Source organism: Rhinatrema bivittatum, chromosome 1 (assembly GCF_901001135.1).
Source record: "Rhinatrema bivittatum chromosome 1, aRhiBiv1.1, whole genome shotgun sequence".
Lineage (NCBI taxonomy): Eukaryota > Metazoa > Chordata > Amphibia > Gymnophiona > Rhinatrematidae > Rhinatrema > Rhinatrema bivittatum.
This window is the reverse complement of record NC_042615.1, coordinates 422,014,457-422,029,268: the sequence shown is the minus strand read 5'-3', so window position 1 is coordinate 422,029,268 and position 14,812 is coordinate 422,014,457. Positions and strand designations below refer to the sequence as shown.

Below are 14,812 nucleotides of genomic sequence, written 5' to 3'. Positions count from 1 at the left end.
GTCCAGGTGGTATCCCTCTCGAATGATGGTTAGGACCCACTTGTCCGACGTTATCTCGACCCATCTTTGGTAGAATAGGGCAAGCCTGCCCCCTATGGCTTCTTCCTGTGGATGGGTCTGTTGATTCTCATTGTGGGGTGCGGCTGGGCTGGGACCTGGTCCTGGGCCAGCTCCCCTCTTGTTGTGTCTATTCCGAAAGGACTGGCCCCTGTCTGTGGGGCGAGGTGCTTGATATGTGTTTTTGTACAGTCCTTGGAACTTCGGGGAGAGGGGCATTGGTTTCTTTTGTTCCTGTCCTCCGGTAACCGAGGTACTGGGGATTCACCCCATTTGTTGGCTAACTTCTCCAGTTCGCTTCCAAACAGAAGGGCTCCTTTAAAGGGTATTCTTATGAGTTTAGTCTTGGAAGTAAAAATGTTATTGGAATGTAAAAATGTTATTACTAATGTAAATACCTATACCTAATTCTCTCCCTTTTCTTCTCTTCTCCCAGTTCTATTACCTTGTTATTTGTAACTGCTTCCTTCTACACTAATAGGTTATTCAACTGTTCATTGTACACCCCTGTTATATGTAAACCGGCATGATGTGTTTGCAACATGAATGCCGGTATATAAAAATTTTAAATAAATAAATAAATAAGTTGCGTCGGCTGACCAACTTTGGAGCCAGAGTTGCCTTCTGGCTACCACTATGGATGAGACGCTCCTGGCTGAGGTGCGCACCAGGTCAGAGGTCTCATCCGTGAGGAAGGATATCGCCATTCTAATGTTTCGACGGACGTGGTTGCGTCCCTGGAAAGTGACAAGCAGGCACATGTCACCATGGCGCAGCAGGCAGCGATCTGCAAAGACATAGCTGCAACATCAAATGACTGTTTAAGGATGGATTCCTGACGTCTGTCCTGGGCATCCTTGAGTGCAGCTCCTCCTTCGACTGGAATGGTAGTGCGCTTTGAGATTGCGCAGACCATGACGTCCACTTTGGGGAACCCCAGGAGTTCTTTGGCTGAGGGTTCCAGGGGGGTATGGGGCATCTAGGGCCCGTCCTCCTTTGAAGCTGGCCCCCCGGGCATTCCATTCCAGGTCAATCAGTTGTTGTACAGCCTGCAGCATTGGGAAATGGCATGAGGCCTGACGGAGCCCGACCAAAACAGGGTTCGTCTTTGGCTCCGCTGCGGTGCTTGTGCCTGGGATGGCCAGTGTCTTCAGGCTCAGAGACACAAGATCTGATAACTCGTGTTTGGAGAAGAAACGCATCATAGTTCGGTATGGTTCCGTTCCTGGAGGGATTTCCGCTTCCTCCAGGGAGTCTGGCTCTTCCTCCGAGGTGTCCGTGTCCCCTAAGGGGAGTGCCTTAAAAACTCGTCTGTGCGCGTAGGTGTGCGCGCCGGGAGGCTTAGTTGTGCGCTCCGGGTGCGCCGACGCTGTGCGTACAGGATTCAGAAGATGTGCGTGCAGGTCGGTAGATGTGCGCACCGCTGTGCGCCCGGGCCTATTTGTGCATCCGGCACCGTTGAGCGTGTCGCTGTACACCCGGCAGCGTTGTGCGCGTTGCTGTACGCACAGCACAGATGCGCACAGCTCAGTTATGTGGACAATATGGCAATCAAGGGGAGGGATGACACCGACGATCACGCAGGCAAGATGGCGTCCCCCCGGAGGGTCTCCACATGGGAGGGCCCTCGCACCGGATCAGGGTCTAGCCCGGAAGGGGTTGCTCCACCCAATTGAACAGACGCCGGAGGGACGATTTGTGCGGCTATCCGAGCCTCGAAGACCAGAGACTTTAAGAAAGTTTTCTACCTTACCTTGTCTCGGCACTTCCCGGTCTCGTGACGGGTGGTCTCTGGCTGCGGGGGGGGAGAGGGAAAATACCTTCACCGCTGCGGTCGGTATTGCACCCGCTGATTCTCAGCCACTCTGGGGGCTAAGTCCACGCTGGGAGCCGGCTACGGGACCGAGGCTTACCTCTGAGGGATCTCAGAAATCACCTCAGGAATTCTCGACTGGGGAAGGGACCCTTAGGTATCACCGCAGGAGAGCAGGGCTCGTCTTGTAAAGGTAAGATTTTTCTCTCTTCTTTCGTTTAGATTTTCTAATGCTGTGTAAGCGTGTGTAGAGTCCCAAACTGCTTAGGAGACTGAGAAATACTGAAGAGCAGATCTTCCTGCACGGGTAAATGTAGGCTGACGTCAAATTGAAATCTGACTCTGCCTCCCAACTGCTATCAGGAGTACACTGTACTCATTGGACCTGACTCCATCTGCTACAAGCTAGGAAAGGCAAATTCTTGAGGTTATGTGGAGCTCCCAGATAAATTAAATTATAAAACCGAAGGTGAGATTAAAGGACATGTCGTAAAATTAAATAATAGCGTTTTACACTGGATGAATTTCAAACCCAGAAACAGCCGGTTTTAACCATAATATAGGCCTGAATCATAAAGGAGCAGGACAGTCATCTATGCCAGCAAGGCGACCAGAAAGTGAGTGTGATTAATCCATACCGAGCACCATGTCCCATTGTACAAAGGAAGGGATTCTGAGCTGTTGCACTCAGACTCAATCTGAAACTGCTGTAAGAGTCCAAAGAAACTGTCATCATCCTCATCTTCTCTGATGCTTTCCAGCTCCACGTCAGCCAAAAAATCTCTCTCCTCTGTCTCATACTCTGCACATCCTGTCATTGCTCTCTTTCAGCTTCTTCTGCAAAGAGAAAAGGAATGAAATTAGGCCAATCCAATGAACACACTAAATTAAAGGAGCATCTCAAAAAAGATATAATTGCGATGGAGAAGGTACAGAGAAGGGCTACCAAAATGATAAGGGGAATGGAACAACTCTCCTATGAGGAAAGACTAAAGAGGTTAGGACTTTTCAGCTTGGAGAAGAGACGACTGAGGGGGGATATGATAGAGGTGTTTAAAATCATGAGAGGTCTAGAACGGGTAGATGTGAATCGGTTATTTACTCTTTCGGATAGTAGAAAGACTAGGGGGCACTCCATGAAGTTAGCATGGGGCACATTTAAAACTAATCGGAGAAAGTTCTTTTTTACTCAACGCACAATTAGACTCTGGAATTTGTTGCTGGAGGATGTGGTTAGTGCAGTTAATATAGCTGTGTTTATAAAAGGATTGGATAAGTTCTTGGAGGAGAAGTCCATTACCTGCTATTAAGTTCACTTAGAGAATAGCCACTGCCATTAGCAATGGTTACATGGAATAGACTTAGTTTTTGGGTACTTGCCAGGTTCTTATGGCCTGGATTGGCCACTGTTGGAAACAGGATGCTGGGCTTGATGGACCCTTGGTCTGACCCAGTATGGCATTTTCTTATGTTCTTAGCTTGCTGCTTATGCAAAATCCATGCCGAGGACCCAAACACCATCAATATGCAAAGAAGAGATGTAAAAGCAAGCAGGCTCCTAAACAGAGGAGCAAATTTTATTTATTTATTTTATTTTAAACAAAGCCCTTTATTTTAATCCCACATTAAAGATCCAGTTTCAGTCCCCTGAGGACCCAGCATGTGAATTTAAAGCCCAATACAACAGATAGCCCCATACACCCAGAGGTCAAGGGAAATGTTCCGCATCAGGCTTCCCTGGAGATTTGGATCCAGGACAGCATGCATTGTATTTAGGGTAGAAGGTTTGGATCCAGGACAGCGTGCGTTGTATTTAGGGTGGAAGGTTTGGATCCAGGACAGCGTGCGTTGTATTTAGGGTGGAAGGTTTGGATCCAGGACAGCGTGCATTGTATTTAGGGAGGAAGGTTTGGATCCAGGACAGCGTGCATTGTATTTAGGGTAGAAGGTTTGGATCCTGGACAGCGTGCGTTGTATTTAGGGTGGAAGGTTTGGATCCAGGACAGCGTGCGTTGTATTTAGGGTGGAAGGTTTGGATCCAGGACAACGTGCGTTGTATTTAGGGTGGAAGGTTTGGATCCAGGACAGCTTGCGTTGTATTTAGGGAGGAAGGTTTGGATCCAGGACGGCGTGCGTTGTATTTAGGGAGGAAGGTTTGGATCCAGGACGGCGTGCGTTGTATTTAGGGAGGAAGGTTTGGATCCAGGACGGCGTGCGTTGTATTTAGGGAGGAAGGTTTGGATCCAGGACAGCGTGCGTTGTATTTAGGGTGGAAGGTTTGGATCCAGGACAGCGTGCGTTGTATTTAGGGAGGAAGGTTTGGATCCAGGACAGCGTGCGTTGTATTTAGGGAGGAAGGTTTGGATCCAGGACAGCGTGCGTTGTATTTAGGGAGGAAGGTTTGGATCCAGGACAGCGTGCGTTGTATTTAGGGAGGAAGGTTTGGATCCAGGACAGCGTGCGTTGTATTTAGGGAGGAAGGTTTGGATCCAGGACAGCGTGCGTTGTATTTAGGGAGGAAGGTTTGGATCCAGGACAGCGTGCGTTGTATTTAGGGAGGAAGGTTTGGATCCAGGACAGCGTGCGTTGTATTTAGGGAGGAAGGTTTGGATCCAGGACAGCGTGCGTTGTATTTAGGGTGGAAGGTTTGGATCCAGGACAGCGTGCGTTGTATTTAGGGTGGAAGGTTTGGATCCAGGACAGCGTGCGTTGTATTTAGGGAGGAAGGTTTGGATCCAGGACAGCGTGCGTTGTATTTAGGGAAGAAGGTTTGGATCCAGGACAGCGTGCGTTGTATTTAGGGAGGAAGGTTTGGATCCAGGACAGCGTGCGTTGTATTTAGGGAGGAAGGTTTGGATCCAGGACAGCGTGCGTTGTATTTAGGGTAGAAGGTTTGGATCCAGGACAGCGTGCATTGTATTTAGGGAGGAAGGTTTGGATCCTGGACAGCGTGCGTTGTATTTAGGGTGGAAAGTTTGGATACAGGACAGCGTGCTTTGTATTTAGGGAGGAAGGTTTGGATCCAGGACAGCGTGCGTTGTATTTAGGGTAGAAGGTTTGGATCCAGGACAGCGTGCGTTGTATTTAGGGTGGAAGGTTTGGATCCAGGACAGCGTGCGTTGTATTTAGGGAGGAAGGTTTGGATCCAGGACAGCGTGCGTTGTATTTAGGGAGGAAGGTTTGGATCCAGGACAGAAGGTTTGGATCCAGGACAGCGTGCGTTGTATTTAGGGAGGAAGGTTTGGATCCAGGACAGCGTGCGTTGTATTTAGGGTAGAAGGTTTGGATCCAGGACAGCGTGCGTTGTATTTAGGGAGGAAGGTTTGGATCCAGGACAGCGTGCGTTGTATTTAGGGAGGAAGGTTTGGATCCAGGACAGCGTGCGTTGTATTTAGGGAGGAAGGTTTGGATCCAGGACAGCGTGCGTTGTATTTAGGGAGGAAGGTTTGGATCCAGGACAGCGTGCGTTGTATTTAGGGAGGAAGGTTTGGATCCAGGACAGCGTGCGTTGTATTTAGGGAGGAAGGTTTGGATCCAGGACAGAAGGTTTGGATCCAGGACAGCGTGCGTTGTATTTAGGGAGGAAGGTTTGGATCCAGGACAGTGTACGCTGTATTTAGGGTGGAAGGTTTGGATCCAGGACAGCGTGTGTTGTATTTAGGGTAGAAGGTTTGGATCCAGGAGAGCGTGCGTTGTATTTAGGGTGGAAGGTTTGGATCCAGGACAGCGTGCATTGTATTTAGGGTGGAAGGTTTGGATCCAGGACAGCGTGCATTGTATTTAGGGTGGAAGGTTTGGATCCATGACAGCGTGCATTGTATTTAGGGTAGAAGGTTTGGATCCAGGACAGCGTGCATTGTATTTAGGGTGGAAGGCTTGGATCCAGGACAGCGTGCATTGTATTTAGGGTAGAAGGCTTGGATCCAGGACAGCGTGTGTTGTATTTAGGGTTGCCACTTCACTCAGCTCCACCAAACAGGCTGATCTAGTTCTAGTTCTCCACCACTGCAAGCAGGAATTTGTAGATCCTTGCTTGCATCAGTTTAACTGGATTTCTGCTTATGGCGCTGGACTGAGCGAAGGTCGAGTGTAGGAGCTCCAGGTCATCTCTTCTCCAAAAGCCTTACTACTCTGTTTCTTTCTGACCCCAAACTTTTTCTGAGAGCAGCAAAACACTCTTTCCTCGAAAGCGTCGAAGGTTTTTACCTGCATGCTGCTGTGTCGGGGCTATGAGCAGAAGAGTGGTCCTCGGTGCGTGAAAAAAGAGAAGCGGAGACCCTAAAATGGCGGCGATGACAGAGGGAGATAAAATGCTGGCAGTGATATTGGAGGAAGCTTTGCTTCAAATCTCAAATAGTGTTTCAGCTGCACTAGATGAGCGTTTAATAAAGCTACAGACTGCCATGGATGATATCAAAGGCAGTTTAGAGGGACAATCAAAATGTTTAGACTCAGTAGGAACAGCGTATCTCCACGCAGGAGGATAGGCTGATCAAGGCGGAGCACCAAATTGCTGATCTAACTGGTAAAAAAGTGACGCTTCTTGAGGGCCTCGAAGACCAGGAAAACCGTAACTGCCAAAACAATTTAAAAGTCATTGGCCTCCCCAAATCGCTTCCTGAGGAAGAACTGTATGAGTTATTGGAGAAATGGCTTCCGGTTCACTTAGGCCTGGAAATTTCCAACGACTGTCTTCGCTGTGAGCATGTTCACCGGGTTGGGCCGCAGCGTGCCAGGGAAGGTAAACCTAGACCTGTGTCATGTGCAAATATTAAATTGGTCTCACAAAGCAAAGCTTATGCGTGCCTTCCATCAGCATTCCTCCGTGGAGTTCCAAGGGCACAAGATTCTACTCTTTAATGACTTTTCTGCCCAGGTATCTGCACAACGAAGAGAAATGTCAACGGTCTGCTCAGAATTACATCGCAGAAGGATCTGCTTTGCATTATTATTCCCAGCAAAGTTCCGAGTTCACTATGATAATAAAACGTTTTGGGTTTTTTTTTTGCTAACAAGGAGGAAGCTACCACTTTTCTCTCTACTTTGGACTAAGTTTTTGTTGACTGCTCATTTTTGAAAACCAAAACAAAAAGCTGTTTTTTCTCTATGGTGTTTGTTCTGGAGCCCCAAGACGATTTCTTAGAAGGCCTAAAGTTTGGCTGTTCTTTACAATCTTAGCAATGACTTTTAGGAGAGCTTAATGTTTAAGCAATGGCTAGCATATCCTAGGCCCGATACCATTCTGTTTATTCATCTATTTTCAAATGTTTTCCCTCTTTTGCAGGCAGGTTGTATTTCATGCTTCTTTTCTGGCTTTGAGCTTGTAATTTCTGGTGGCTAATCCAACTCACTTATGGATGTCCCGTTGGTCTCCTATTTGTAGCCATTAGTATCGCAGGCCTGCGATACTTTAGAAAATGAGGCCCTTAGGGTCCTCCCTCAAACATAGTTGGTATTAGAGACCGGATGAGCAATCATAAACATCGGCTCTCTGATATTATGGAATGCTTCTTGGAGTGAGTATTATGGGGAACTTTATTACCATAAGGAAATGGATATGGCTGCTCGGGAGTCGTTTTTCGGATTTTCCTTGGCCTAAGATTTCCCAGGTACTTGAGAGTAAGCTTAACTCCCCCATTCATGATGAGGAGGTATTCTCAGTCATTCAGGGGTTAAAACTAGGGAAGGCTTCAGGGACAGATGGCCTCGATTCGGAATTCTATAAAATTTTGAAGTTCCCGGTGCTCCCTGTGCTGACTAAATTTTACAATGAACTTACTCTTTCTGGCACATTGTCGCCCTCTATGAACCAACTGGTTATTGTTGTTTTAGCTAAAAAAGGCAAAGACCCCTTAGAGGTGGGGGTCGTATCGCCCCATCTCTCTCTTAATTATGTGGACATGAAAATATTAGCTGCGGTTTTAGTGGCTAGAATAAATTTAGTTCTCCCCCAGGTGATTCATGTAGATCAAACAAGTTTTGTGAAAGGTCATCATGGGGTCAAGAATGCGCGCAGATTAATTGCCACACTTTCTCTCAAGTCTAAGTTGGAGGCAAATGTTATTAGTTTAGATGCGGAAAAGATCTTTGATTCTCTCCCCTGGGACTACATTTTTGGGCGTTAACCCAGTATTGTTTTTCGGGTGGATCTTAGGGTGGTTGCAGACTATATATAGTAACCCTAGTGCTAGTATTCTCATTAATGGATCTTTGTTGCCCTCTTTTGGACTACACTGTGTTGCGTCCGTCGGTTTTCGACGGCTTCGCCCCATTTGTTGCACCCTTATCTCAGCTCCTCCCGCTTACCTGGGCAAGATGGCTACTGCAGGGTCGACAAGCCGACCTCTCTGGCATCCCCGAAACGGCTATGGTACAGCTGTACGCCATTGCTCCTCCCAGGTACCTGCTAGGGTGCGCGCTCGTGCAACCCACGTCTATGTACGCCCAGTGGCGCGAACCTCGAGGGCATTCCCTCATCTGACGTCACGCCATCCGGGTATATCTACTTCTCAAGATTGCTAGCTCATTGAGTTGGCAAAGACTTGAATGGACTCGAACTATTCCTGTCTGCGCTACTCTGCTGCTTCCCTGCTGCTTGCAGGAAGCTCTACTTCTGCCCTTTGGGATTTACTACTAACTTAGTTACCCGCTCCTCGGGGGCCCTCTGCTCTATTTCAGGTGCCATTCAGGAAACAGGTACTTGCCCCTCGAGGGCCTGCTCTTCCTGCCTCAGTGTCTGTACCTTCTACAACTATCTGGTGGAATCGCATCCATAACAGCTAACACCGAGGGGGTAATTTTCAAAAGGAGTTACATGCGTAAATGTAGCTACTATTGTAGCAATTTTCAAAAGCCATTTACTCAAGTAAAGTGCACTTATGTGAGTAAATCCTATAGACAAGTCAATGGCATATATTGTAGCAATTTTCAAAAACCCACTTACTCAAGTAAAGTGAATTTACCCCAGTAAACCTGGTTTTTACTCGAGTAAATGCTTTTTAAAATCAGGCCCCGAATGAGTACTCTAATCTCTCATCTGTCTTATCCACAGTACGTTTGCCTAACTCAGTGCCTTGACCATTGCCTCACCTGACCATGCCTGCTCTCTCCGTATCCTGACCATTGCTTCGCCTGACCACGCCCACCTTCTCCATGCCTGACCATTGCTTCGCCTGACTATGCCTGCTCTCTCCGTGCCCTGACCATTGCTTCGCCTGACTATGCCTGCCTTCTCAGCGCCCTGACCATTGCTACGGACAACCTTGTTAAAAGACTATTACTTGTCCAGAGTTCCTTATTGCTCACAGCCTCCTTGGCCGCCAATCTCCATCTGAGCTCACCTGCGACGCCGCAGCCTCTATCCTGTGGACGTGGACATTCAAGGCCTCAGCCTTTCTTTGCTCAAGCACCTCCTGTCTTCCTTGGTGCTTGGGTTCCAGTTCCGTAACCCGTCTTGGATAGACCTACGCCAACTGCTGTCTCTGGGCTGAACCATCAGACTCTGTACCTCGAGGCCCGCCTAAGTCCTGCCGGCCCCGGCACCCAAAGGCTCAACCTGAGGGGAACGTAGGCTGGTATAGGTGAAGCTCCAGTGGCCTCTAGCTTCAGCCCACTCCACCTGCTGACGGTGGGGACCCGTGGGCCCTTGCCACGGGTAGCGACAACCCCACCTCAGTCCAAGAATCCTCCTCCAGCGTAACATTCATGGGTAATGATTCAGATGAGCTGAACTAAAGAGTAGTAAATCACCTGGACCAGATGGTATACACCCAGGGTTCTAAAGGAATTCAAAAAAGGAATTTCAGAGCTATTAGTTAAAATTTGTAACCTATCATTAAAATCATCCATTGTACTTGAAGACTGGAGGGTGGCTAATGTAACCCCAATATTTAAAAAGGGCTCCAGGGGCGATCTGGTAAACTATAGACCAGTTAGCCTGACTTCAGCGTCAGGAAAAATAGTGGAAAGTGTTCTAAAGATCAAAATCACAGAACATATAGAAAGACATGGTTTAATGGAACAAAGTCTGCATGGCTTTACCCAAGACAAGTCTTGCCTCACAAATCTGCTTCAACTTTTTGAAGGGGTTAATAAACATGTAGATATAAGTGAACTGGTGAATATAGTGTATTTGGATTTTCAGAAGGCATTTGACAAAGTTCCTCATGAGAGGCTTCTAAGAAAACTAAAAAGTCATAGGATAAGGTGGCGATATCCTTTTGTGGATTACAAACTGGTTAAAAGACAGGAAACAGAGAGTAGGATTAAATGGACAGTTTTCTCAGTGGAAAAGGGTATATAGTGGAGTGTCTCAAGGATCTGTACTAGGACCCGTGCTTATCAATCTATATAAATAAAAATGTAAATGTTCATTTGTTCAAAATCTTAAATCTTCAAAAGTTCTTCACCGATTGCTTTGAAATTTTGACACAACGTTGCATTCGAATACATGGGTGTTTTTATATACCTATAATTATATAGATGTCACAACTGTGACAGGTAAAAACATGCTTTTTTGGAAAAACAGCGCCATCTGTTGGACATAAAAGCAACACGCGCTATCTACCTTATAAATGGGCTCTGACCGACGGCCCGCAAACCGCAGTAGAGAGCAGCTCTACCGCACATGCGCGGGCGAGCACGTCGGTCAGAGCGGTGCGTGACCTACTAAAAAACATGGCGCTGGGAGGAGCAGGAGCGGCAGCGAGGAGCAGTACCGGCGGCGGCGGCGAGGAACGCGCGAGGCAGGGACCCCCGGAGATCTTCCATCTTCGCCGTCCGAGAGTGACTGAGGGGAAGGGAGGAGGAGGGGAGTGACTGAGGGGAAGGGAATAGGGGGGAGTGACTGAGGGGAAGGGGGAATGACTGAGGGGAGTGACTGAGAGGAAGGGGGAATGACTGAGGGGAAGGGGGGAGTGACTGGAAGAGTGACTGAGGGGAGGGGGACAGAGGGATTTGAGTGAGTAAGTGGGAAAGGTAAGAAATTGTGGAGAAGAGAAAAAGAGGGAGTGGAGGAGGGCTGAGGAAGAGGGAAGGGTTGTGGATGAGCTGAGAAGGGATTGGAGGGGATGAGAGTGAGGAATGGGATGTGAGTGAGTGGGAAGGGTAAGAAGTTGTGGAGAAGAGAAAAAGAGGGAGTGAAGGAAGGCTGAGGGAGAGGGAAGGGGTTGTGGATGAGCTGAGAGGGGATTGGAGGGGATGAGAGTGAGGGATGGGATTGAGAGAGGGTGGGGAGTGACGGAGGGAGGGGGAGGCGCGAGTGAGGGGAGGGAGGCAATGGGAGACAGAGGATGAGTAAGACTGAGGGGAGGGAAGGGGTGAGTGACCGAGGGGGAGGAGGATGAGTGACCGAGGTGAATGAGCGAGGGGAAGGGGGAATGAGGGAGAAAAAGTGTAGAGGTGTGCTGTGTTCGAAAATGGACTGAAAAAAAAATTTTTAATATAGCCCGTTGTTACGGGCTTAAAGGGGGGAGGGAGTAGGGACTGCCGGACAGTTACACACACAGGAGGAGGAAAGGGTAGAAGAGTCGCCGAGCCAGTCCGTCCACCGCCGGGGAATGGGGGGAGGGAGTTGGGATGGCCGGAGCAGAGCAAATTCAGTAGAAAGCGGCTGTGAAGAGATCACAAGCAGCTGCAGCCTTCAGCAGCCAAAGCGCAAACAGCTGAACAGAGAACAGCTCGCCCTCCTCCTCCGCCCCGAGTCCTGCAGATAAGGAGAAGCCAATTAAATATCCCGCAACTGCGGGGGGTGTGGGAAGGCAGTGCTGTCAACCCGCCCGTGGGTCTCAGCCACCACGGGAAGAGCTTAGATGGGCATCGCTCCACCCCCACTCCCAGCAAAGCACCGTGACGAAAGTGAAAGCCAGAGCCCTGTTCCCTCCTCCCTCTCAAGCCCCCGATCGGATTTCTTAAAAGCACAGGTCTCCCAGAAAGAGCAAAGTAAGCTAGGCAACGTGTCCCAAATCTGTTGCAGTGCCTGCAGCCTGCCCTTTGCGAGGTGGGGGGACGGAGTGTTTTCCTCACTCTCCCAGACACAACAAGCGTGGGAACTTTGCAAGCTCTTGCAAGTGCAGAGCAAAGACTTAGGTGGAGAGGGGACAAAAATCTTGCCCGTTTTAACTGTGTGAGAGAGAAGTGTGGTAATGTGCGCTGAAGGCGAGTGTGAGTGCCAGAGAGAGAGGGAGACTGCGTGGGGAATTGTGTATGTGTGTGAGAGAGATTGGGCGTCTGTGTGTGAAGGACAGAGGGAGAGTGTATGTGCAAGAGAGAGAGAGAGAGAGGAAGCCTTTGTAGGGGACTGTATGATAAAGAGATTCTCTACCCCCTCCCCCCAGCTCTCCACTTATAGGTTAGAGTGGAAGGGGTTGAGAGTAGATGGGAATGGGGAGAGCAAAGGAGTTGGGGCCTGTAAGGATAGAGTGAAAGGGGTCTGAGCCTGTCCCTTCGCCACCGGGGAAGGGGGGAGGGAGTTGGGATGGCAGGACCATTACGCCTCGCGAGATCCCCCTCGGCCACCGCTGCAGCTCCTACCACCGCCACCACCTCTGGCCCTTCGTGGTGCTGGGGGGGGGGGGGGGGCGGGAGGAAGGAGCGGAGCAGAGCAAAGACGTAGGAGGAGAGGGGACAAAAATCTCACCCGTTTTAACGGGCTTAACGGCTTGTACTAAATAATTTACGATTACATTTCAATGTTTCTGATTGCACTGTTAAATTGAATTTTCATAGATTTCGATTTATTTTCATTTTGATTTAATTATTTCGTGTGACATTGCGTTGGAATTGAACTGTCGTTTACCATACCGTTCATTTAGTGAGTACAGTTTGTTTTTTCTTTTTTCATTCTTTTTCATTTCTAGAATTATGCAGTTTACATCTAGACATGGATTGTTCTCACATGGACAATTATATGTTGCATGTTCTAGAGTCGGCAAACTAGACAATCTCTATATCTGCACAGACAATGGAACAACAAAAAACATTGTATACCCACAAGCATTGTGAAATTAAACATATTAGAAACGTGCGCTCTCTCTTTTCTTTCTTTTCCATTTAACCAGACTGAGCCACAGTAACGCGTGGCCGGGTACAGCTAGAATATTTATAAATGATCTGGAAAGGAATATGACTAGTGAGGTAATCAAATTTGGAGATACAAAATTATTCAGAATAGTTAAATCACAAGCGAATTGTAATAAATTGCAGGAGGACCTTGTGAGACTTGAAAATTGGGTATCCAAATGGCAGATGAAATTTAATGTGGACAAGTGCAAGGTGATGCATATAGGAAAAAATAACCTATGCTGTTATTTTTTATATTAGGTTCCATATTAGGAGCTACCACCCAGGAAAGAGATCTAGGCATCATAGTGGATAATACTTTGAAATAGTTGGCTCAGTGTGCTGTGCAGTCAAAAAAGTAAACAGAATGTTAGGAATTATTAGGAAGGGAATAGTGAATAAAACAGAGGATGTCATAATGCCTCTGTATCACTCCATGGTGAAATCACACCTTGAATACTATGTACAATTCTGGTCGCCGCATCTGAAGAGAAGGGCGACCAAAATGATAAAAGGGATGGAACTGCCCCCCTATGAGGAAAGACTAATGAGGTTAGGACTGTTCAGCTTGGAGAAGAGACGGCTGAGAGGGACTATGATAGAATTCTTTAAAATCATGAGAGGTCTAGAATGGGTAAATCTGAATCGATTTACTCTTTCGGATAATAGAAGGACACGGGAGCACTCCATGAAGTTAGCACGTAGCACATTTAAAACAAATTGGAGAAAATTATTTTTCACATAACGCACAAACTCTGGAATTTTTTGCCAAGGGATGTGGTTAGTGCCGTTAGTGAGGCTGGGTTTAAAAAAAGGTTTGGATAAGTTCTTGGAGAAGTCCATTACCTGCAATTAATCAAGTTGACTTAGAAAATAGCCACAGCTATTACTAGCATCAGTAGCATGGGATATACTTAGTTTTTGGGTACTTGCCATGAACTTGTAGCCTGGATTGGCCACTGTTGGAAACAGGATGCTGGGCTTGATGGACCCTTGGTCTGACCCCAGTATGGCAATTTATGTTCTTAAATCTCAGGTTTTTGTAGGCAAGTAAAACTGTGAGCTTTGACAGAAATGTTTTGTGGCCTAACATCCATCATACTCTTTTTACTGGTTGGTGCATAGTCCCAGCTTACAGCTCCTATTGTCTTATGGGGTTTTGGGGCTTTTTCGTAAAAATTATGACCCATAAATCCAAACATTACACCGCAATTTTTAAGACCCATATTTTTTGGGAAAAATAAAAATGAGAAATGAGACCAATGCATAATAATGGCAGTATTCAGGATGAAAAGGCTTCTGCTATTCAGATTTAGACTTGATGCTGGTTTCATTTTTACCAAGTGTTCTCTATGTAGAACTCCCCGACTAGAGTTAGTTGTGTTAATGGTGCTGCTTGCTAGAAAATATTAGTAATACCAGCACAAGAATAAGCTAGATGGATAGTACTTACCTTCCAGGTCTGAGTTTCATCTAAATCTGTAATTTGTTTTTGGAACACGGTAGTGTAAGAACTCTCCCTCTATGTGATCACATGCCTCTTTCCCTTCGCCTCCTGTAGCCTCTGATTGGCTGCTGCCGCGAGTCATCACGCCGCGACTGCTCACAAAGCTGCCGGCGAGTCATCACACCGCGACTCCTAACAAGGATTGCTTGCAGCAAAGGGAAAAAGGTGCCAGCAGCAAAGGGAGTTACTACTACTAAGACGCCCATTTGTCTACCTCAACCTGCACAAAAATAATTTCGCTGCACAGCAGGGGAAAAGTAGTTCAGTCTGGCAACACTAGTGCGCAAGAGCTGCCAAGACCCCTCTGCTGCAATATAATGCTTTTCCTTTTGCCAATATCGGATAACGTTAATATGTTTCTCATTGCTTCACTCTTA

At 47.5% G+C, this 14,812-nt stretch overlaps 1 protein-coding gene across 1 annotated transcript in view; it reads right to left on the bottom strand.

The window, feature by feature from the left end:
* The window catches only part of TRMT10B (tRNA methyltransferase 10B), a 94,488-nt gene extending 79,994 nt beyond the window's left edge, over positions 1 to 14,494 (bottom strand). Inside the window, exons 1-2 of the mRNA XM_029603373.1 lie at positions 14,382 to 14,494; positions 2,509 to 2,707 (exon numbers count right to left, since the gene is read on the bottom strand). Coding sequence (XP_029459233.1) covers positions 2,509 to 2,688 — 180 coding nt within the window. The 5' untranslated portion in view covers positions 2,689 to 2,707; positions 14,382 to 14,494. The remainder of the gene's footprint in view (positions 1 to 2,508; positions 2,708 to 14,381) is intronic.
* Between the last annotated feature and the right edge of the window lie 318 nt (positions 14,495 to 14,812).